Consider the following 24,898-nt stretch of genomic DNA (forward strand, 5'->3'; position numbering starts at 1 on the left):
AGTAAGTGTGGTAACCACTGAGTAAATGCGGTGATGTGCACAATGATGACACAAAACTCCATCCTAGTGGTGTTACCACTACTTCTTTCCAGTAGGCTTTTGCCTTGATGTGCCATCCTTTCTTGGAGATAGCTTTGTAGAAGACACTAAAGGGAGAGTGATGTCAGTTGACAACATACTGAGGATTAGAAGAGAGCTTGCTGGCAACGCGTCCACTAGCACTGGTTGGCGTAGCATCTGTGCTTCAAGTTATGGCAGTCCTCTTTTTTTTTTTTTTTTTTTTTTTTACCCCCCCCCCTTTTTTTTCTCCCCCTTTGCTTCCTATCCACAGTGTACTTGCTTATGAAGCAGGATGTTTCCTCCTGGATTCCTGCTGTAGTAAGTAATTGTTCAGCTCCGGGAGTAAGCAGTTAAGTTTTTTTTGTTGCTTTGAGTTTGCTCCTGTGATCTAGTTTCCATGATTCATACTCCTGCTTGCCAACTGGAGTTAGTGTAAGGCTTAATTAAATGTGTAAAACATTTTGAACTTACTGAGTCATTTTCCTGAAATATGGTTTGTCATGCTGTGTGTAGCTGGCAAACTTGCACACCTTTTTGGTTCTCAGAGACAGCTTTGGGTAAATAACTGGCTTTAGGCGGGGGGGGGGGGGGGGGGGAGGCAGATATCTGGTGTAGCCTTGAAGTAACTGTGTAAAAATAGTATTTAGTTAATAATTTAAAAATGCCCAAGGGGTGTATACGTAGTGTGCAAATGAAAAATGTGTTCTTTTGTTTGCTTTATGCTCATTGTAGGATTTGAACACCACCCCCCACCCCCCCCGAGGCTTTGATGTCTAGGTGAATCTTCCACAATCCTCTTGGCGAGGAAGATAGGCAGAATCCAGCGCCTGTCCCTAGAACCATGCAACCTTCCTGGATTTGAAAGAGAAATTTGAAGACTTATCTTCCTTTCAGACAGGCAAGCAGGAGTTCTCAAGCACATCAGGAGATCAGCCAGGAGTCTCTCTAATGTTGTGACTCCTGGATTCTCTCTGACTTCTCTAACTCCTTAGCTCTGCAATCATTTTTTTTTTTTTTAAATAAATGTAGCTCTAAGAGCCTGAATTTTTTTAGGCTGTAACTGTGGCAAAGAATAGAAAACTAGCTAGAATGTCTGAATTGGGAGAAAAGAAATTTTAAGTTCAGCTTCCATATAGAATAACTGTTTATCTCTTAACTGGCTGATGATTCACTGTTGTGACTGATTAGATCAGTAGTAAATGATTCTTCTTTATTCTTGTTCTTACAGATTTTACTAGGTTCTACTAGTCTTTCTTTTAACAGTTCACTTAAGGCAGTCTAACTTGCCCCATCAGCTTTGGAAGAAAATTTGACTAAGTTTCTCTGAAAAGCCTGAAATATGCATTTAGTTACAAATCTTGTAGACTGGCAACATGCGGTAGGGACCTGAGTTTTTTCATCTCTAACTTTTCTAGTAGTATAGATGCCAATTAAGTAATTGTACACTGGGCTTTTATTACAGGTACAGAGTGGGTTGCCCATGAAATGTTTTATCTTTGCACTGGAGTTCTCTTTCAGGACTATCTAGGGCTATGGAAAGTGCTTGCTACGTGTTTGAAACGGCAGCTTCATCAGTTTGCCTAGTTTGGTGCTGGGACTGTAGCGGTTCTTGCAAGGTGGTGTAAGGGTACAGGAACAGGATGTTTTCTTGGGAATTATCTGATGCTTAACTTCCACCTGCTGCACCTGGAGCTGAAAATCTCCTGGCTATTGCAGAATGAGTTAAAGTAGGCTTAAAAATCAGAAATTCCTTCTATGTTTCTACTGTGCTGTTGTTTTTTTGTGGTTTTGTATGTAGTACAAAGCCTGTATGTAGTACCTGTTCTCTAAATATTCCTACATAATAGTCATTGTGTTGCCATTGGGCATTACAACTGCATTTTATTTATGTTAGTATCTTGGTGCCTTTAACAGTGCATTGCAAGCATACTTATGGACAAGTGGACAATGCAAATGTTACCATTTGGTGACTTAAACAACTGTGAGTATCAGTGAACACTTGTGAGCATTCTTTCCAACTGGCTTTGCTTATGACTCGGTTGTGAATGTGAGGTAAAGGTGCTTCTGGATTAGCCAAGTTCATTTTTTCTTTGCTGTGGATATTAAGGGAGAGAACTTGTTGCTCTATGTCAATCTACCGAGCTTCATCTTAAATTTGACAATTTATTCCTGGCATAGTAATCCTTGCCCTTGCTGAAGGTCTTAGCCTTCAGCTTTATTGATAGAAAGGCAGCTATGCACTTGGTTGTATGTCAGACTGTCTAGCAAGAAATATAAGTGTGCAGACCAAAGGTTTCCAGTGTGCTTACGCAGTCTATTTTGAGCAGAGCTTTTGATCCTTCCCGTTGAGCAGAGGTACAGTATCTCAGCTGTACAGCTGGCATGAGAACAGTCCCAGGCCCTGGGAAAGAAATGGACCATTAAAATACTGCTCTGTCTAGCTTGCTTTTCCTGCCTTTTTTCATTCTTTAATGTAGATGCATCCTGTGTGAACAGTTGGAAGAGCTGCTTCCTATGAGATGCAGCAGCTCTCGTATCCCTGGCTGCCAGCTGGGGGAAGCATTTAATGACGCCATAAGCACTATACAAGCAGCTGCTGACTGCAGGAGAAGCAGTGCAGGACCGTTGTCCCTAGCTGTCTGGATATAATGGCTTGTGCCATTTTGAAGAGGAATTAGGGTGTTCATTTCTTAGTAATAAAAGACCTTCTGGAGGATGGGGAACACCTGCAAATCCTGTTCAGTTTGTTGCAGCAGAGAATACAGGTGCTGGATGCCTCCCCTGTGGCAGCTGCAGGGTGATTAATCTCAATTTCTGCCTGCAGCCGACAGGAGGAACTTAGGCTTTGTCTGTCACAGTGGACAGAGAAACCCTCTGAAATTCCGTGCTACCATTGATTTGCTGCCAGATCATCTAGAGGTGTCTTGGAAGAAGTGGGGGTAGCTCATCCTGCACTGTTTTTCTTAGCTCTTATTTCTTCTGCACTTATACTTGTGCATCATGCACTGTCCAAATATACTACTGTTCTTGGTCACTCGACTTTTAGGGTCACTAACTTGCATTGCTAAAACTATCTTTCATCTCTCCGTAAAAGTAAAGGAGAAGTAAGATCATGTAATGGAATACTCATACTTTATTATTTTTTACTGTTGGGCTTTTCATAGCCCAACTGATGCCATGAAATGCCGAAGTTAAGACTCAATAGCCTTGGTGACTATTAAGCAGGTATTCTTTATTGCAGCGCCGGGCGCACAGGGGATTGCTCCACCTAATGTGTGCACCGACGGATTTAGATGTACAATTTAAATACATACTGTGTATGCATGTTCACTAGTTTTCCAAGAAATGATTATCTATTCATTAACTCATTACAGGTTACTGCCCACTCTCGCATGCTTGACTCTCTCGGTGGTCTTCAGAGACATCTGGTGGTCGTTTACTTCCTCTGCTCCTCTTCATCGTTGTGACTTCTGGGCGAACTGCAGGCCTCTGCTCTACTTCTTTATTCTTGCTGGTGCATCAAAAGTGTTAGTTTTGACTAGTCTCTGCATTCCTCAGTAACCCTGGGCCCCTTGTTTTGAGAGAGAAGCTTCTACTACAAGTTTATATTGACCTAAAGCCTTCTTCCTTAAAAAATAGGAGATAAGTTCTGACACTTAGTACTACAACTGTTGCATCTGCTCTTTGTACAGCCTTAAGGCACCCAGTCTCTTAAATTAAGCTCCTACTCTAATTTACAGTTCTAATATATTAAGCACCTACTTCAATTTAGTTTAAAGCTTTAATATATCAAACCCTACTTCAAAACAACTTAAATGTTTTCAGAAAACATAATGAAAACTAGAGTTTCACCTGATCTCATGGCTCCAGAGCTTTAAAGAAGATATGAAACAGTGGAAGACTTGCTTATGGGGGTTGGGAGTGTATAGCTTTTTTTTGTACAGAAGAGGTCGTCTTGCTTATGGTCTCATCAACAGCAAAACCCTTTAGCCTTTCAGTATCTGGCCTAGGAACTGTTTCTGGGTCTGAATAGTTGATATTCTGATGAAGCTCACAGCTGAAGACTATGCGTGCTGCAGCTTATTAGCAGAGAGATATTGCTGTCCTCTGTATGAAGAAAACAGGCCTGCCTTAGAGGCCCAAGGTTTTACATGTAGATTTGAAGAACAGTAAGTTTTTTGATTTGATGGAGAAAAGTGTTGTCCTTATAAGGCTAGAAAAAGTCAAGAGTTTGGCATGCTGTTTATGGAGAGTCGGGTAACTGCTGACCTGGCTGCCCAAATCTATCTGCATGTTCCGTATGGCAAGTTATTGTAACAAAGCATATCTTCACGACTGAAATGAATAACTTCATTGTTTCTCCACGTTTCTGAAACACTTTGAGTTCAGATACGGCAACATAAATAGTAGGCTAAATCTGTTTAAAGTAGAAGCAAAAGAGCTTCCTGGGTGACTTCTCCAGTTCTCACAAGAAAGCAGATATGGGAGACCAGAATCAACTTTCCTCGTGGCTTGAAGACATGGAAGGGGCCTAATTCACTCCCCAGGGGTGTCTCTTGCTGTGTGTCTGCTGTGATGCAGTTCAACCTGTGTGAATTAGCAGAAATATTCAGAAACTGAAGATGGTACCAACTGCATTCAAAGGTGTTTTGATGCATCCACCTTTTTTTTTTTTTCCTCTGGTCATCTGACTAATTTGAAGAATAAGGCTGAGGCAACTTGAACATTAAAGTAGCCTAAACCCTAGAGGTTTGGGTGCTCATGGGAGAAATTGAATTAAAATAATTTTCATCATGTATTGCTGGAATGCAACATAGAATTTCACAGGGCTACCAGACTTAGTGTTGTGTTGGATAGATGTGACTTTTGCTTAAGCAAAGACTTAATTTAGGTTTTTGAACATTAGCTTGATGAGATGGACTCAGACATGTTCCTACTCAGGCCAGTGAGCATTTTGGCATAATATTATACCTGGAAACATCCATAGGCAAAAGGGGCAACTGAAGCAAAAAGTCTGTTGGGTAGCCCTGTCTGCTATGGAAAGTGTTGCCTTTCCTGTCCTGTGTCTCTATTAGTCACAAACATCTTAAGTGAGGTGTTGGGTTTTTTTTTTTGGGAGGGGGTGGGGAGGGCAGATACACAGTGTATCTTTTAAAGTTACTTGAACATGTTACGCTTCTGTAAAATGCACACTGAAATAATTCCAGATAGCATGATGTATGTTTCTTACCAGGTGCTGCTCTGTAGCTGGTTGTGGTCTTTCTGCAGCTGTGGGATAGAAAGGTTCAGTACCAGGAGCAGCTAAGGGATGGCAGCATGAGCTTTAGCTAATGAGTGTGCACTCAGTGTCTGAAGACCCTAACCCATACTACTTTGGATGTATTATATTATATTGTATTGAACTAGCTAGACTGAAGCTAGCAAACTAACTGCAGTCACATCTTCTAACTGCAGTGTGGACGTGCCCGCAGTCTGTTGCCATGGGGACAAACGTAAGTCTTGTTTCAAAGAATTGTACTGAAAGCTCCCATACTCTGAGACTGCATGACCTCTAAGCAAGCAATTATGCAGCAGTTTGCTGTTGAAGGCTGCCGAGGTTGATACTAAGGCTGATAGACTAGATCTTTAGCCTGTTCCTAGGAAAGCAACACTTACAATCGCACTGATAATACATCCCCAATAATAACTTTTCAATGCCATGGCCAGCTTTGGTCAGACTTGAAAGATGGGTAGACAGTTAGACCTCTGTTCCTCAAGGGTTTGTTTTGAAAGTTGACAGATGAGGAGGGATGAGAGGCTCCAAGCAGTGCTCTACAAAGAGAAGAAAAAGCAGAACTGTACTTGGCTGCAAGCCAGTATGTACTATTTGATAAAATAAGCAGGCTAGGAAACCTGCGTGCTGTGTCCCTGGCCAAAAAGGCAAGAGGAAGAAAGGAGTCTGAGGGATGATAGCCATAAATCCATTGAGAATCAGGCTTCTTGCAGGTTGTTCTGCTTCTTGCAAAACAACCTTGTCTTTCCTTTCTTTATGAGAAATTTTATGTTCTCAAAAATAAGTGCAGAAGTCTGCCAGCTTCTTTGTTGCCCTACAGAAACCAGATTGTGCTTATTGCAACTATGTTTTGACATGTTTTTTAACCTTTCTTTGGTCTAGTTACAAGACTAGCTCAGCTTTGAGAGATAATACACTTTAAAGACAAACATGATTTTTCCTAATGTTTGTCTGTGAGAGCAAAAAGCAGTTTTTATTCTTGTTAATTGAGTCCTATGCTAATGTGAACCTTATTTGTCTAGGAGGAAAGCACAGTGTGATGCTTCAAGAAATCCCTGTTTTCAGTGTGTGCCTGGGCTATTTGAGCCCTGCTGTGCTGTGGGCAATGCTGACATCTAGTGCGGGTTCAGTAAAATTAAACAGTCAGCTTCTGAAGCTCCAAAGTTCAGTAAAATTTACTTTAATCTTAAGACGTCGCAAAGATTTTGATATTTAACAAGTTACCAGTTCAGGCATCAGGTAGCTCACTTGCATGACTTGCTCGTCTTTCTAGCAGCTAGCAGAACTGCTGCTGTAGTGAGCAGTGCAACCTTGGGAGCCTGATAGGAGCCTGGTATTTTGGAAATTGTGGTCCCTTGTTACCTGGGGTGTATTCCTTCTCCAGCTGGCTGAGTTATTGCCATCAAAGACACGCTTCCACATTATGTAAGGTGGACACTCGCTCTATTTTCTACAGATGGAATTGCCTCAGTCATGTTACTGTCACACTTTGGGCATTGATAATGATGCTTGTACTACTGAGACTAATGTAATACTGTGCCTTTTAATTAGTGGTAACTATTGAGTGTCTTATTTTCTTGAAGGGAAGACAGCAGGTCTTGGAGAGTTGAAACAAACCCAAAAAGCAGGGTGAAACTTAACCATGGTAACTAAGTATTTCTAGTGTTGAAGTTAAGCTATTGCAGAGCTTCCAGATAAATTTTGTATATCTGTATTTTAAACCACTTTATGATGTCTTGTATCCTTATACCCTAATAAACTGGATGTGGTAAGTCTGTTGCACGTTAGAGAATAAGTATTATAGGTATAAATATATACTTTATTGTAGCAAGACTTTATCTTAATTCTCTGCACAGCTGTACCCCAGCTAAGTGTTAAAAGAAACAGCTTCCTTTGCCCCAAATCCTCCCCCCCAAACAACTGCAACCCATAATTATCCCATTTCTGCCACAGAGTCTGAGTCGGCTCCAACTTGGGACTGGCTTCTGCTTTGAACATGAGGTTGGTCCAGATGACCTCTAGAGGCTGCTTCCAGCCAAATGATTCTAAGAATCAGGATTTTAGCCTCTGTTCTGGCTTTAAAGAGTGAGGAAAAATTTATTCTGTGTTTCTTCTTAAATCATAGCCTGCCATTTGAATGGCAGGTGTAAGGGAAGTGCTAGTTTTTTCTTAACAGACTAAATAACCATGTTGTCAACTCCTGCACAATGTTGGGAACGTTGTCACGGGGATAGGGCAATGTTGCAGACCACAGTAACTGTGGTGCAGTGTAGGGATTTGAGAAGGAGACTAGCAGTAGGTGACCTGGGTACACTTGTCAGTTTAACTGTGGCAGGGCTGGAATGCTGATTGTGATGCTGTACCCAACTGTGACCTGTATTAGTTCCAGTGTCATAGAGCTCAGTTCAGGTCAACCTAAAGCAGGGCTACAATGAGGCATTTTGATATTTGTGGTAGATGCATTCATCTTACTCTCTTCAAATTTCTTAGTTTCAGCTATTCTGTCTTTTAAGCCTTAGATCTACAGCACCTTATTTCAAGCAGCCACAGCAGTGCCACAAAGGGTGTCTCATCATGAGGTTCTGAGCATGTTTGTTGCCATCAGATGGCCCCTTGGAGAGAAATACATTAGTGGGGAGGGACTCCTCACCTCCTCTCCTTGTGCATGACCACCTCTGCTATAAAGCCACCTCAGAGATGGTGTGCCACTACACTGCAACATGAGCCTTAAATTGCAGTGTGTAGCTACAACCAGAGCATAAAATTATTCTGGGGTAACGAGTAAACTTGTTAAGCTTGCAGTAACTTAGTCCAACAGTAGAGGTCCGTCTTGTTTGGAAAAAGGACTTTCATCGGTTAAGAATTAATCGTTATGGGAGAACTTGAGTAGCTCTTCAGTCATTTTAGGGTGGGGTTTTCTTTTTGTTTCTTTGGATACCAATTTAATCTCTCTTGTCTAATAAAACCTGGTCTGAAAGTTCAGTGAATAGCATTTGCCAGTAGCTGGGAAATGCTGGTAGTCACAGAGCTGGTGCGAGAAGCCGTAACTGGAAGCTTAAGCCTGTACCCCCTCCTCAGCACCAGGAGCTGAGAACAAAGCTAGAAACAAATGCCGGATTTTTAGAGGTGTGGATGGCTAATCACTGGGACAAACCACAGCTGGGAAGTGAGCTTGTCCTTCTCTTGAAGCTTTCAAGTCAGAACTGAATTCCTTTCCAGAAAATAGGCTTTAGCCAAACCCCACTTATTTGGCACAAGTGGATCAAAGTACATGGCTAATGTTAGACGAGAACTGTTATAGTGGATAATCATAATTTTTCCTTCTAATGTTAACTCACAAAATACAAAGCTTCTAACAGATTTTTTTTTTTTAATCTTTCAACCCCAATCAGCTCTAAGTAGTCTCCATAGCTGATTATCTGTTAGGTCTGTGAATGGAGGGACTCAGTACAGTTTAGAAATTTTCATAAGCCCCTAAAAAGAACAGGTCTCCAGTGTGGGTTTTATACTTAAGACTCAAACCTCCTCTAGTTATGGCATCATTATTTATTAAAGGATGTGATCTTTCCTTCTTTAACCCCTTGGTTGTACTGTTGTGGTATGATATTTCCCTTTAAGGTGTGATGCTGTATTGCATTGAGCTATTGGAAGCCTATTTTTGGTTTTGTTGAACACGAGTGACCTCAGCCCAAACATAGTATCTGCCATTTATGAGTCAAAACTATGATAATTCCTGCTAATCATCTCGCAAGTAAAGCATCCTACAACTTGGCTAACTACACAATGTACAGATGGTTCTCTTGTTCCCTCCACCCAAACTTAATCCACGTTTGCTATTATCAATATAGACTTCAAAATCCTGTTTCAAAATTCTTTCTTAATTTTGCAGAGGACATTTAAGAGAGGCAAAATTTCTTCTGTAACTTCATGGTCACAGATGAACTGGTCTCTCACATGAAGACTTAACAAATTTTCTCTATAATGGTAGTTCTTTGAGTACTTGTCCATACAGAAATTTTTGAAAGGTAAACACAGTGCAAAACTGTGTCTAAATTAATTGGATATCTAAAAATACATCAAATTTAGCTGAAGGTTGCTGTTTGGTTTTTTCTGTTCCGTGCAAATGCAGTCCTGCATTAGTTAATCATTAATCAGACAGATCTTGCAGTTGCCTAAATTAAACTGCAGCTTATTTCATTGTTCTCTTCCTGATTTTGGTTTGACTGTATGTTGTAAATAAAACTTCAGAATAATCCAGTATTGACAGTGTTTCTGCTGCCTTGTTGCTTTTAAAATTGTGGATCCCCCACCACCCCTGAAAGATGAAACACCTAGGAGAAGCTTTGAATTTTCCAAGTATTGACCCACCTTGCACATAGTTTTCAGGCAACTTTGTTTATTTGCTAGGGTTTGTTTTACTGTGGATTACGATGCACTGCCAAAATTATAACAAAGAGTAAAACTGCACTACCTTATGTGAGTTAATGAGATGATAACAAAGGCAATGGGGAGGTTTTTTTAATCTATGAGAAAAGGACTTATATGTTGTCATTGTGACGTTATATTCTGCATTCAAACTTTTAGTACATCCATGTAATGTCACAATAGAAGAAAAAATGGTACCTTTTCATCAGGAGATGAAAAAGCACTGAAGGTGAATAGAAAAAGGTTTTTTATTAAAAAAAAAAAAAGCCAGTAGCATAGCTATTTCTAGAAATCTCTTTCAAAATGCTTAATGGTATGCAGGTACAGCCTTGTTGTGCCAGCTATTGTGCCACTTGTGTGTACCTGTGGGAGGTGCGAAATACGGGCTTTGGAGCATCAACCTTCTTTCAGCTTGTGAAGTGTACAGGAGGTACTGCAGGCAGGAGGAAGCAAATACGCTGTAACAGCAGAGCTGTGCCGCTGTGCTGATTTTTCTCATTTGGAAGCCTGTGTTCAGTTTGCCATTTCACCTTTGAAAAGGTATAGGGAAATGTAGTTACTGAGACCAAATAGTTGGTGGAAAAATGTTAGAGGAATGGAGAGGAATTTATATAAAGAGATGGGAAGAATATTGAACCTCTAGTTAAAGGTGAAACAAATAAGAGATGGTTCTTCTGCATTGTGTGGTTTTGTTTTTGTGTAGAGAAGTGAAGATCAACCAATTTTAGAGGCAATTTAAACGTATGTCTAAAATGTGTAAGAATCACAAAGAAATAACAATACAGGTAGATTCAAACGAATGCTAGTAACTGAAGATAATAGAACTAAATATGTATTTTTATCCTAAAGGAAAGTTATGACACTTCCAGTTACAGGCTCTCTGTCTTTCTATGAAGTCTCTGGCTGAAGCCATATATTAATTCTGTTGCTATATCCTGTATAGCTATGAGCAAGTCATAGAGGTCACCAATATAATAAATTGTTGTAACTCTGAAAATGTATGCTTTTAGATGATCGGTAGTCTTAGAATAATTAGACTATCAAAACAAAAAAAAGATGCCCGACAGACGCGTCCTATCCATAAGTGAAACAAAAGGAAATGTCAAAACTCCAACATATTTTGCGAATTAGGTTCTAGTTTTCCAGGGAGTCCTAGAAGTCAGCTGCAATTACAATGAAAACAATAGCTCATAAGAAAAGTATTTGGTGTTTAAAGCTAAAGTCTAAAAAATAGATTTGCTTAAGCAGTCCTTGCTCACAAGTGTTGTTATTGTAAGCTTGCTCTGTGATCAGAGCTTGAGCGTACAATTTCACGTCTCCTTTCACGTAAGTATTACCTATCAACGTGTTTTCCTGGCCATAATAATGATAGTGGTTTGTGCCTGTCTTGCAAAAATGCTGGATTTAACTTGGAGCTAATATTCCAGCAATAAAAACTATCTGTAAGATTATTATGCAAATTACTTATCAGGGTTCCTTAAACTGTAATTTAGCTATATTAAATTTGTGGATAAAAATAAATGCTTGAAACTATATTAGTTCATCATTGTTAACGCTGATGGCTTTATGCATGATGTAAAGTCCTAAGTAACTCAAGCTTAGTTAAAAGCAGGCTAAAATTTTAGCAGGGCTATGAATTGTAATGCATCTCTTGAGGATAATCTGACTTTTGCATTCGGGGGGGGGAAGCATGAGTTTGAATTGTTACAAATTTGTATGGAATCTCCTGAAAAAGCTGATGGCTGCGGTTGGAAAGATTTGCAAATGGCCAAACCAGGCATCTTCTTTCAATAGCTGCCGTATACTGATGTTGCTTAAAAAGGCTTGTAAATAGAAACCAACTTGAAGGTGGCAAAAAACCAGTTTGCACGTATAATAGAAATTCGGAGAAACTATATGGATCTGTTTTAACCCTCACAAAACTGTGTGATAAAGAGGGGAAAGAAAAGTCTACATGAAACCTTCATTGCAGTGCCTGCAAATTCACAGCTGAATGTGGAGTGAATCACTTAAAACCTTGGCTACAAGATTCCCTAAGCCTTGGGTTATAACAAGTTTCAAGAATTAAAATAGGCTTCTATTTCTTAAAAAGTTGATCTCACTTCCCTTTATATAGAACCTTTATATGTCGATGTAGCCATGTTTCTTTTCCTTTTTTTGAATTGTAGAGTTAATTTTTCAATATATTTCTGGTATAAACGTGGTGCAGTCATTTCTCAGTTGAGAGTGTCTTAAAGGGTAACTCAGAGGTCCTTAGGGCAGTAGGGAGACGAAGCAGATCATGTGAAGGAGCTCATTTTCTCACTTCTCTTATTGCAATAGTCATTGGTATCAGTCCCCCAGGAAACTGCATTTCTTTTGTGTATTTGGGAAGGTATGAAGGGGGGTGGGCTCTGTGAGAGTTGTTTTAAAAGCTTCATCAGGGTCTGCCGAGCAGGGATGCTCGCTAATTAGAACAGGAGTGAAAAAGAGCATGCAAATGCTCTTGCCTGTAATGGGCACTTCCAAGCCCAAACTGCTGTGGTTTTTGGCATTAGTTATTTTGGAAGGGGAGTGGGGTTCTGTTTTCCAAGGTCAATGCTTTTGATTTGCTATTTAGTGCTATCCAGAAAGTGGGCAGTATCCTCTGTGTTCTGCTTCCTCGTTTCTCCCTCAAGGTGGCTCTTGAGGAGCTGGAATTGGCGTATTGGGACAGAAGAGGAAAATAAACGGATGTCTCAGACTCCCAAACTTCTTAAGAAGTGGGAGGGGAGAAAAAAATTTCTGCAGTCCAAACTTCCAGATCAAATATATTCCAGTTTGCATCTTTTTTATGTACTTGTTCCAATAAATAGCCTGAAAACAGATAGTCATGCTGGCATCATTCTTGCTCTAAGTCATTAATGATTTATAAGAGAACACTATCAGTTCCTTTGCAGTTATCTTGAATAGATTTGCAGTAGGTGGTTGCCTGGAGTGTAAGAGAAATTATTTTTGCACCGCAAAGGGAAGAATTCACCCCTCTGTGTATTGACCTCAAATAATTGAGGAAAACTTTGGAATGGGCTGCCCAGGGAAGTGGTTGAGTCGCCATCCCTGGAGGTATTTAAAAGACGGGTAGACATAGTGCTTAGAGATATGGTTAGTGATGGTTTTTGTCAGAGTTAGGTTGATGGTTGGATGAGATGATCTGAAAGGTCCCTTCCAACCTAGGCAATACTATGATTCTATAAAGACTCCAGTTTTGTGTTTTTTGAGTATGCAGATCAATAGCACCACAAGCAAAGGTCTTTGTACCCCTATGGAAGCATGTAGCTGCTATTCTGCCCTTGCTATGGGTTTGTTGGTAGGGCTGTAAGAAATGAAACCAGAGCTCTAAAGTAGCAATTTTTGTTGCCGCTCTCACAGCAATAATAATTCCTGACATCAGGGAAAATTCCTCTCCTTGCTTATAAGGGCCTTGAGTCAGGAACTGGGCTTCTGCATGTTGGATGGGAAGCTTGTGACTGACAGTGGAGCTGGTGGACCTTTGCTCTGCGAATTGGGGCCTGAGTGTATGTTCCCAGTGCTGATGTGCAGCATTAGGGTTACCAGGAGTTGCATGTTAGAAGCTGCTGCTCTTAAGGGTAACATCGTTTAGGGTGTCCAACTTAGATTTGACAAATTATTGCAGAGGGTCCCATTTCACTAATTTTTGCAAGAGGTCTAACTACAATCACAGAATACTTCATTCCTTTTTCAGTTTTGCGAACTTTTTTATGCCTAGCTTAGCTTCTCTTGGGATGCTAACGCTATCTTTCCCACAAGAGACAGCGTTAGATGCAAAAACAGTGTAGTTCATAAACAAAGATTTTAAAATAATTAATTAAAAAAACCCCACTATTTCTTATGTTGGCTGGGTCAGGAAGATGAGATAAGCATTGGATGAAGAAACTTCTTTTTGACTCTCAAAAGAGCATCTCTCACTTAAACTGCCCAAGCAAAGCCTGTAGAGCATAAAACAGCACACATTCAAAAGGACAAGGAGCAGTGCCTGGATATAAAGATGTTATGCGTATGGGGTTTGGAGGACTCTTGTTTATTAAATGGGGCATTTAGCTGAAAGGATTGTGAATAAGCACAGACTGTATGTGTTTGATCTGTTGACTGTCACATTTAACAAAAAGCAATTATCTATCTTAGTAATCATGGCAGAATTCAGAACATATTCAGACATACACAAATACCTAAAAATAATGCTAAGGTATACCTTCAATCCTCAATGTGTCTTTCTTGACTTTAAAAAAAAAAAAAAAAAAGTGCCAGAAATTCAGAATTATAGATGAGAATCTACCTTTACCTGTTCTGTAATGTAGCTGTTTTCCAAAACCTGGTTATCTATTAGAAGGCATAAAAGAATGCCTTTTATGGTGCTTCCAGCTTAAATCTAACTTTTTAGCTTGAGCTACGCTCTAAAGAACTAGGTGATTCTAGAGGCTGGGATGATGGTAAGTTGTCTCAAAGGAAGAGAAGTCTTTTGAATTTTAAGAGTCTCTTCAAAGTATTGTAGTTAACCTATATCAAGGAAAACCTTGCGTCCTTTATGGATGTGAATGCAGAAAGAAAAATGCAGCCAAATAATTACTGTATGAAGAACTGGAATTTTAAGTCAATGATGTTTGTCTCTGATAAGCTCCTAGGTGGAAGTTTAACTTAAAAGTAATGTGATTCTTGGTAATAAATACTTGGCAATTGCAGGTTTTGCTACCTGTGTAACTTGAAGGGCTCCAAGTTTCAAAACCAAGCTGTTGCTTTTATAGGAGAAACTATTGAGAAAGGTACTAGGGCTGCAATTTCTGTTCCTGCTGTGTGCATACAGGTGGTCTTTATGGTGTTTTCACCATGCAGTTTCTGCAGGTATCTTGGACTTTTCTCCACCTCGCACAGTGAGACTCTTCTAAGAATGTTCTTTTTGTCTTTCATCAAAATTGGACCCAAAGTTTTCAAGCATATAACACCCCAGAAAAATAGTATTGTTTAGCTGTTCAGGTTCCCAAGTTGCCAGTTTTGGAACTATCTTCTTGGCGTTCTCTTGATAAATATTCTTCTGGTGCAGGATGCTTCTCAGAAAACTTGTCTCTGATTGTCCAGTGTCTGATGGCTAGAATAACTCCTAAATGCTGCTTTTACTGGATCTATTGCTAGTCTTCTCAGTGGCTGTCCTGAGTCTCTAATTTTTCTCACGACCAATACTGTGACACGGCTTGCGCTTTTGTCATTGGCATTGTCTGTGTGCCTTTCTGGACTTTCTCATTGATGCATGGTGGTGTCAGCCCTCAGGGTTTGGTTCTGGGTTTTGCTGCAGTTGTGATTTGCCTGTCATGTTTTGCCCTCCCTTAAGTCCAAACCTTTGCAGCTAAGTGCACACTTAACTTCAAACCTCTGGCTTCCTTGGTTTGCCTGGGCTTTGCCGCTCAGTGTTTGTGGTACTTAAGCTCCTGAAGAATGGGACAGCAAGAAGGCAGAGGAACAGATATAGCTCTTGTTATAAGGGAATGATGCAAATCACAGAAATGTGATCCAGGTAGAGACAGACTATTACCGATGTGAGGCTTTTTTCAGCTGCAGCTTATGTGAAATAACATTTACAATATAAAAACAAGAGATGGAGATTTGGGAGTGACTGACCCAGTGTTTTGAAGAAATTCCCCTCATACAGGGGATACACATACTTATGTGTATCCTCGTGGACACTAACTCTTCAAGCACTACAGTACTGGTCAGGGAGGTAGTTTGATCATGAAGTGATTTTTAAACCGATTCAACTAGCTGCTTCAGTGTGTGCTTCATTCTTAAATACAGGCATTATCCCACTGGCATAATTGGGAGTGCACACTGTGTTTCAGATCAGGTTGTCTGACAGCACCTTCCTGGTTTAGGACACCAGTGTCCCAGGAGATGCAGCATCACTGGTGTGCTGCTGAGCCCTGTCCTTCCAAATCTGGAGCTGAACTTGCAGATTCCCAAAGGGAAGGCAGCAATGCCCATGATCTTTGGTTCCTATGGCATTGAATCAAACTCAGCATTGGTACACTCTATAAATACCTCTGTGTGTATCTGTATATAACGTCTCTGTGTGTAATCTCTTTCTCCGTAGAGATTTTTCTAAAACCTATTCAAAGGAAATAAGTCTCCAAGTGATTTGAAGAAAACATAAATGACAGGCTCTTTCCTGTGCTTGGCTGAGTCACATACAATGTGCACAATTAACAGGTGTGCGGTGGCAAACTGCACTCAGCAGGCAACCCGGGGAAGGTTTCGGAGTCCTGAACATTGAACGAGTTTCCCCTATAGCACAGGGTTTGAAAGGATCAGCGAGATACTGAGCATCTCAGTACCTCTTTCATTCTCCTGTAAATTTTTGCTTCAGTATAAGCACCCCTTTTAACTTTGCAGGTTTTCTAGGGAGAGATGCAGACCTCATACCTGTTCTCTTCCTCCACATGCTGACAACACAGCTATAGGCTTTGGCTGGAGCTGTAGTGTCTGTATATAGCTTCCTCGTTTGAGTCAAAGATGAGATCCAGCCTAGCTCTTGCCTTTTAATCTGTTGCTGGGCTGGGCTGGCGTCTGGTGACGTGTTGAGCTAAGCTGGCTTGCAGCGAGTTAATAGAGAAGACGAAAGGTGTCAAACCCCTGCAGAATGGCTCAAGTACTTGCAGTGTCTGACCCGTATCCTGAATGCTGAAAAAAAGATGATAAAGCTGCCTCACAAGAAATTGCAGAAATTTTTCCTTAAAAAGGTAAAATGCTTTTTTCTTTTTTTTGGTTGCTGCTTTGCTTGCTTTAATTAGGTTGATCACAAAGTTTGATAATTGCATTGTTTTTGTGCAGTAAGCCTTGTGATTTCTTTGCGCTGAGGTGCCTCAAACTGTTCTCTTGATGTAATGTTATCCTTGGCTTGTGGTTTGGGACACTATGAAAATCATCAAAACTGTACTGGAGCAGTATGTTACATGGGTTAGTTTGATTACAGCTGCAGTTTACAGATTCTGTCACCCTGGTATGTTATGCTGCCTTTTAACCTTGCTCCTTGACTCAGTGGCACTGTATATTCTGAATCTGTCAAACTGAATTTTAGTGCTAAGTTTTTTGCAGTGTAAGAGAGAGAATGCTGCTGACTGACTGGTGCTCATTTAGAATCCTGATATTAAAAGATAATGGGTCTGTATTTTACATGTAGGCTGTATATTTGTATTCTGTTTTCAAATATACCCACATAATTCAGTAGATGCATGAAGATATCTGATAGAAAATATATCATACTTTCAGGTAGAATGCTGTTTAAAACTACCTGAGTTTCAGTTTAAAACTACCCTTACATTGTATTTTTCTATTAAGCACTATACCTATCTATGTATTAAGTTCTGTGGTAATTTGCTATCTGAAATAGCATTCTTTTAATTTCTGCATTATCCATGGATCCTGTTTTGGCAACATATAAACACTTATATTCATAACCTATGGGATATATATACACACACTGTTTTTTCACTTCTCCCTTCTTCTCTTGGCTACTCATACACACGGTTTATTAGTGGTTGATCAGAAGTGCAGTCAGTTTATTCTGTAGAGGATCTCAATTTTAGCGTAGGGTGCTTTCAGTTGTAGTGAATTGGATTTTTGCATTTTCACCCCGCAGTCTAATTACACATGTATGAGACTTCATACTGATATCTGTAATATGCTGCTTCAAAATAAAATACTCAACTTGGTTATATTTTAACTAAACAGTTTTAAAGGGTGCAAGAGAAGATAGTTGTGTTTCAGTGCAAGTTAAAATCTGGCACATAGTTCACTGATTTTTATTTTTTTTTTTTTTTGGCACCTTCACAGATGCAGATGGCTGGTTGTACCTCTTACTCTGGAGTAAATTTCCAGCATTTAAATGTTGACATTGCAGTTATGCTGTTCAACTGTTCTTCTGGGGATTCTTATGTAGACTGAAACAAATCTTCCCTTTTGCTAGGTTATATACTCCTTACTCCTGGTAATATTTGATCACATGGTCGTAATTCCACTGGGATTATAATAACAACTGTGAATCCTCTCTTATACTCTTGCATATAGGTCTGAAAGCCCCCAATTGATTAATGTGGGTTAAAGTACAAGAGAAAGATGAATTGTGCTAGACTTCATTTTAATGTAGTTGCTGAAAATGTATTTAATTGAACTACTCATTTGAAGCGATAAAGTGAAGGTGTGGGTGCAAGCAAGAAGGTGATGAGCATAACTTAACATGCAAATAGCAGTAGGGCATTGATAGTCTTGGGAGTCCCATAGCAACTTTCTCTCATAAAAAAGATATGTCTGTATGGTATCACACAGGAAAGATATCAAATAGAATTCACATATTTGCTTGTGTTGATGGTTCATGTTATTTTTTCTGGAGGTGGACAGAGTATTTTCAACAAACTATGTTTTTATTCGTGGTTATGTGTAAAACAAAATTGATGAAAATATCTGCAATCCTTCTAAGAGTTATATGCCAGTTAGTTTCTAAAGGCCTGTTTCTCTAAGTGCTAGGAAAGGGAGGCACCACAAAACAAGTGGCTAGACCCTGCCCTCTGCTACGTGTACATACCTTGGACTTATGTGAGTGCGTGAATGCATTGGCACAAAAACTTGACTCAGGCTGGTCTTGTGCTTTGATTTATGTCACAGGAATCAATAGCTTGTGTGATCCCAGATTACCTGATTATACCATAGCTAGTTAGTGTTGAGAATTTTGTTTCCCTTCCTAATGACTGTTGCATGTGAGCAGGTAGTGTTGTGGTTAAAAAGTGAAAAAAGTAATCTCCAATAATTTGAAGACAAGTTAGGTGAACTATGCCTTTGAGTGGTGGCTGGAAAGAATTAATAGATATTTTCTGGGGTTTTTTGCTGTGATAATCGGATGCGGAGTTTAGCTAATGATTGCTTCCTTTACTTACGTGGCCACTATCACAGCAGTATCTTTTTGAAGCAAGTTTTGAAAAGGACCTGTATCTCCCTTCTTATTTTTGTGAATATAACTTTAACAATGATCTACCTGATGGCTATCCTACCTGAATATCTTTCAGATGTCAGTACAGTTAAGCAGCTAAAAGAACTTTGCATATGAAAGAATACCTCCCAACCGACAACTTCCTTGAAATAAGCAGATCAGATCTTAGGACCTATCTACTTTTTCTAGTCTATACTAGAAAACCTATCTGATAAAGAATGATACCACATTTGATGATAGCAGTGAAAAGACTCCTTCAGAGCTTACTCTCCAGTGTTATGTACTGAAGCAGCAGTCAGATATCTTATTTACCAGACTCTACTCAGCTTGCTATGTGTGTAGGCACCAGCAGCCCTTATACAAGTGAATATTTCTTTTTGTGTATGTGAGGGATGGTTTCAGAGTTAAGCCTTTAACTGCTGTGGGTGAAAACATGACTTTGGCTTGGAGAATGACTGACAACTGGCATGTTGTGTTTCAAGCTCCCAATATTACTCAGTGGTTCCTAAAAGAACTTTTCTCAGGACGAGCAAAAATTAGGTGGTAACAGTACATTTAACAACCTTGTTGTCTACTGAACTTTGAAAGAACTGTTGTCTTTCCAAAGAAAGGTCAGCCATTTAACATGTGCGAGTGTTCTTCCATGTAAATTTATCTGTGCAACTCAGAATTTCTCCTGAAAGCTTTGTCTGAAACAATCATGCAAAGGCAGAGAGAGGTGTTCCTCCTATAGTGGAAGAATACTGAAACAGGATGCTTTAAGAAATCGGTATGCATAGAAAATTCAACATCACATAAGCTGTTTGATTTAAGGAATAGATATGAAAATCACTGCTTGTAGTAAACTATAATTCAGTAATTGAGTCAGCAGGAAAATAAAAAGCTAGTGAAAAACATTTTTACTTGAATGGCATTCTGACAGGGAAAAATAGGTTTTATTAAAAATGTGTCATTTAGAGTTTCACTGTTTAAGAGCAAGATGTAATCTCTGCTAATAGGTGAAAAGCACTTAAGCAAAACAAATTAAGACTTCAGCTGATGCACCCTTATAGGGATCTGGTGTTGTAAACACTGATTATATGATTTACGGAAATGCATATGGTTTTGGTAGCATTAAAAGGGAGGACCTTTAATTTTTTTCAGTGTTGTGGAAAAAATGATTTGCTAATGACTGCAGTATTGGCAGGATATTTCTCTTGTTATAGCTTGTGATAAATGTCTCTGCCTTTTCCCCATCACCACCAATAGACGTTTCTGTCCTTAGGGAACGTGTGACTGAGTCACTGATACAAAGGAGAGCAGAATGAAAAGATACATAGCACCAAAGGAATCTGACAGTGCAGGCCTCTTAAATGTCTTTCTGTACATTTGCACATATGCGAGTCATACATACAGTCAAGGTATTTTGTGATCTTTATGATGTTTCTGGGGTTTTTTCATATTTTATATAAAGCAATATATTTAATACACATGTCTATAAGACTAGCTTGCTTTGTCATATGCATGCTTGTTGTCTATGGTGTTCTGAGCGACAGCTTGTTGAGTTGAGGGACTGCTATATCTTGGTGATGCTGCCTGTCTAGTTTGGGTGGGGGGCTGGAACCCTTCAGAATGGAAGGCTTTTCAAGTCATCTTCCCCCACATGCACACCTCTGCAATATTCAGTGTCATATTCAGGATAGTTCCTGCCCTTGGTGGTGCTGTTGGTCAGTACAGATCAGCCCTCAGGAGCATGGGGAATTTTAGTGGTGTTTGACTTGTATATTACTACATGAGTATTGCAGGGCCTGTGTGTTAAGGTATTAAAATGTGCTTGATCTGGCTACTTCTGTCACGACTGGGACACTCTTAGAGAAAGATGGTGGTAGTACTTTCAAAAAACGTTGGAGAATGTGGAAGGCATGAGAACTAATTTGTGTACCTGTTCTGAGTAAGTATGTGGGATTTTTCTTCTAATTGTAATTTGTTTTCTAAATAACCCACTAGTTGCAGGGTGTGGGTGTGTGTATGGAGGTTTTTCCCTCTATCTGGTGCCAAGAAGGTACAGGTCGGCTCAACTGTCAGCTGGACCCAGCCTCCTTGGCTCAGCCTGCGAAGACATAGGTGTTTGGTTTTTGAGGTCTATGATGTTGGCCTGTCATGATTGCTGTTGATACTGCTTTGTTTAATAAGTAAATGCTAATGAATCTTCATTTTAGTACTGTGAAGACTAAGACAGAAAAGCAAAATTACTTCAGCTTGGCAGCTGTAGGGATGCTGTTGAAGCCAGGTATGGGAAAAGGAGTATTTCTGTTCTCAGTCTATGCTACCTGAGGCTGTTAAGCTGCCGAAAGCTGTTGTCGTCTGGAGTTGGGAAAGCTGCTGACCGGGTATGATAACAAGTGACAGTACGAAGACCTGAGGCTAGAAAAGCCCACATGGTGAGGGGAAGTAGAATAAGTTGGAGCTGGGACACCAGGTCAGGGGCAGAGCTCTGGAGAACCAGCCGTGTCTTACTGCTGCAGCTGCTGGGGGCCTCGAGGGATGGGGCAGGCTTGAGAATGCTCTGTTTGTCACTTCTGCTTATGTGGGGCCAGCTGCTGCCCTGTGATCAAAACGCCCCATTACATTTTGCAGCAACATCCATCTGCCTCGTATCTGGGGCTGTGGTATGGGCAAGACTGGGCAGGGGTGAAAACTGTTTTGCTACGCATATCAGTCTGTTTTTTTTATAGGCAACCACCTGCTTTCCTTATGCCTAGAGTTGACCCCAATGCTCTATTGTCTTCCAGCTGTAAATTGGTATTAAGGAATAACTATAATCTTCTGAACATGCAGTGTTATCTCCAAGTCCATAGAATGTCTTTACAAGGAACCCTGCTGAAAAATTGTACTCTAGAAAGTATGTAATTATTTATAATAACCTAGATCCCCTGAAGTCCAGAAGAGGTAATGGCTAGGCACATCCCTTTGAGCAAGAGACTGCATACAGAGAAACCACCAAACTAACTAACTCTTGAAGCAGCTGTTCTCTGAGGGGAGGAAAGCAGGTGGTTGCCTGAAATGCAGGAAATAACAGCAACTGCATGTTATTTCTGGCTGGGCTGAAAAGGAACAAGCAGAAGCAGTCTAGGCCTCTCGCTCTTGGTCATTCCTGGTTACCGAAAAAGACTTACCTACTGCAGTTTCAGAAGGCAAGTCTTGGACCTGCCTGTGTGGTGCTGGCAGGAATTACGGCGCTCTGAGCTTTTGGCTCCTGTGTTGTTACTGCACTGTGAGTGGCAGAGGATGCAACTGTGTGTTTTGTTGTTAGTCTATTTTGAAAGGTTGCAGGGAAAGATTTCTAAAGTGTGCAAGTCTCCTAAATTTAATGAGATGTTAACAAGACAAGCTACAGGAAACACGCGTTCAAAAGCATGTTTAAGTACTGTGTTCAGTTCTTGGTAAGTGTCAACATGGAATGGAGTAGGCTGCTTGCAAAAAAAGGAGCTTTCAAGTCCAGGCAAAGGCTTTTAAAAGGAAAGTAATAAAACTATGACTTAAGCAATGGTTATAGTTGGGCTATGTATATTAATACTGACATTCAATCATGTATAAAACACTACAAATATTTTTGCAAATTACAACCAAAAATTATATTCCCATATAAAAGGACTATTAAAGTTTGTGATTTGGGCCAGATTGGCCAATGAGAATTACAGATGCTCCCCCCCCACCTCTTTCTGCTCTCTTTGGAGATCACTTTTGAACTTAAATTGCTTGAAGATAACTTTCAAAATTAGACTGGCAGCTAATCTCTGCATTTACTGGAATACATTCTGTTCTCCCCCCATTCACCAAGACTTGTACCCATTTCTGCCCTGTGTATTGGTGTCAAGAGTGTTTTATTTGGGGGAAATGGGGAAGGATTTGGTTTTGAGCTAAGCAATGTACCTGTTCTTCTCGCCTTATTCACAGAAATAGCTAAACCAGTCAAGCTCAAAAGTTTGCAAAAGAATTGTGCCTGAGGCAGTCTTCTGGTATGGAAAACTTCAGTCTAAATAGACTTGATTTGGCAGAAGTAAGAGCAACTGAAGCATAATTCTGTGATGGGGATGTGTCAGCAAATTCAACAGGAGGTGATGCTTGTGGAGGTGGTGCGGAAGCCACAATACTGGGGGGGGGGGGGTGGGGATACAATTCAGCTGTTGGAGAACTGTGTCTTCAATCCCCACTCCGGAAAACTTGAGTGTCTTAAGCAATGCCATGCCCAATTCTGTGAGCACAACTCAAAAGTGTCTTCTTACACACACCGCCACTACCTCAGTGGGACAGCTACTGCTATCCATGGGTTGTGTAACTGGATGGCAGGTGTGATGGAAATGAAGATTAAGCCCAATCTGAGAATTTGTCATATGTGGTGAATGTGCATCAATGCAGCCTGGGTGGAGTTGCGTTGGCATCTTATTCGCTATGCGTGACATGGCAATCACATCAAAGTCTAGTAACAGTAGGGATGCATATGGACTCTTCACTCCTGTACTTGAACTGGAGGAAAAATGGGTTGCTTTTAAACTGTCAGGATGCCCCTAATGAGAGGTTTGGATGGAGTAGCAGTAGTTATGTGCAACAGATCTATATGTAATGTGAAAACTCCCTGAATTTCTGATATGAATTAAGGAAGTAAAATAGCAGCTGTATTTTCCTGAGCCCAAATGCTGGATGGGGCTGATCTGTGCCTCTTTACTGGCAGGCTTTGTTCTTCCCCCTGTTCAAAAAAAAAAAAAAAAAAAAAAAAAAAAAAAAACAAAAAAAACCAAAAAAAAAACAACCAAACCAAAAAAAAAACCAAACCCCCAAAACTAACAGAGAAACAAGTTAAAAAAAAACAAAAAACAAAAAAAAAACCACAACAAAAACCAACCAACCAACCAAAACAAACCCCAACCAAACCCCCAAAACCTGACAGTGATGCAGTCGGACCTGTGGAAGTGACAGTAAATTCCTACCTCCTTAAATGTACCTGTCGATCTCCTGTAAAATTGCTTATGTGGAGCCTAATACTGCCTTAACACTTCAACAAGCTGTTGATCAAGTGTGAGACAGACCTTGGTAGCGCTTTGAGGAAAAGTTGTATTGTTTTGGCTGAGAAAACACCCTGGGGACTGTAACTGCTACCAGGAGATCTCTGCTTTCAGCTTGCTGCCACCACTCTGTGTTCCTTGCTTGCAGCACGGCTTGAGCTGTGCCGGCAGCCAGTCGCCTGCCTTGCCCTGCTCCACAAGGCATTTCTCTTGGCCATGACCCACCATCGCCTTCCCAGCAGTGCTGGGGGAGATGCTGGGGAGAGCAGGACCTGGCTGTGCGTGGATCCAGGCACGCTCTCGGTGGACAGTGCTTTTGCCTCCCTGGCTGAGGACGAAGGACAGCTTGATCTGTCGCCTGAAGCTTACGTGTTTACAGTGGTAGGTAACTTCTCACTGACGGGCTTTTGCTCTGGTAGGACTGGGAAGGCTGTGGAACAGGGTCTAACGGAGAACTGGGCTATGGTGCCAAGACGGGAAGAAGCACTGACAGGGGCTGCAGAAAGAAATGGGGATTTTGACACTAACCATTGTAAAACTGATGTCAATTTACTTGCTGCTGTTAGCCTAGTATATCTATTAACTATGTCCTCTAATTTATTATCTTGTTTAAAGAATTGGTAGGTAAAGAGGAAGGAGACCTGAAAACACCACTGTAAGATTAAACAAAAGAAAATCAAGATAAAACAATTGTGCGTGGTGTCACACGTGTATATACACTAACCTCTGTCATATGTAGCTGTGTGTTAGAATAATATGAAATGTTCTCTCTAAATCTTTCTTGCGGGGGGTGACATCTCCCCTGGAGCACAGGACAGCAGTAAGATCTTTGAAGACTAGTTGCTATAACAACTACTGCCTGAGGGCCTGGTGCTGAGTGTGCAGAAAATGCAAGACTTCACTCTTACATGAGGCTTTCTAGTGTTGTACAGATCTCTGTATTGTACAGCAATTTCCTGAACTGTGCAGTCAAACAAAAATTAAAATTCAGGGGGAGGGGTATGGTGTATCACAGCTTTCTCTTCCTCTTCTCCTTTTCTGACACATTTCTCTCCTTTGTTAACACATTGCTTGACACTTGTGCAGCATCTCTTA

The 24,898-nt window shown here is 40.4% G+C and overlaps 1 protein-coding gene across 3 annotated transcripts in view; it reads left to right on the forward strand.

Moving 5' to 3' along the window:
* RPS6KA2 (ribosomal protein S6 kinase A2) overlaps positions 1 to 24,898 on the forward strand; it is a 315,972-nt gene that overhangs the window by 18,027 nt on the left and 273,047 nt on the right. Inside the window, exon 1 of one of the 3 annotated variants that reach the window (XM_063329167.1) lies at positions 16,373 to 16,518. The exons of 1 other annotated variant lie outside the window; for it this stretch is intronic. In XM_063329167.1, coding sequence (XP_063185237.1) covers positions 16,471 to 16,518 — 48 coding nt within the window. In that variant the 5' untranslated portion in view covers positions 16,373 to 16,470. Of the gene's footprint in view, positions 1 to 16,372; positions 16,519 to 23,666; positions 24,185 to 24,898 lie in introns of those variants that run through there. One more of the 3 variants, XM_063329164.1, reaches the window with a different exon arrangement.

The sequence above is a fragment of the Chroicocephalus ridibundus genome, chromosome 3 (assembly GCF_963924245.1).
Source record: "Chroicocephalus ridibundus chromosome 3, bChrRid1.1, whole genome shotgun sequence".
NCBI lineage: Eukaryota > Metazoa > Chordata > Aves > Charadriiformes > Laridae > Chroicocephalus > Chroicocephalus ridibundus.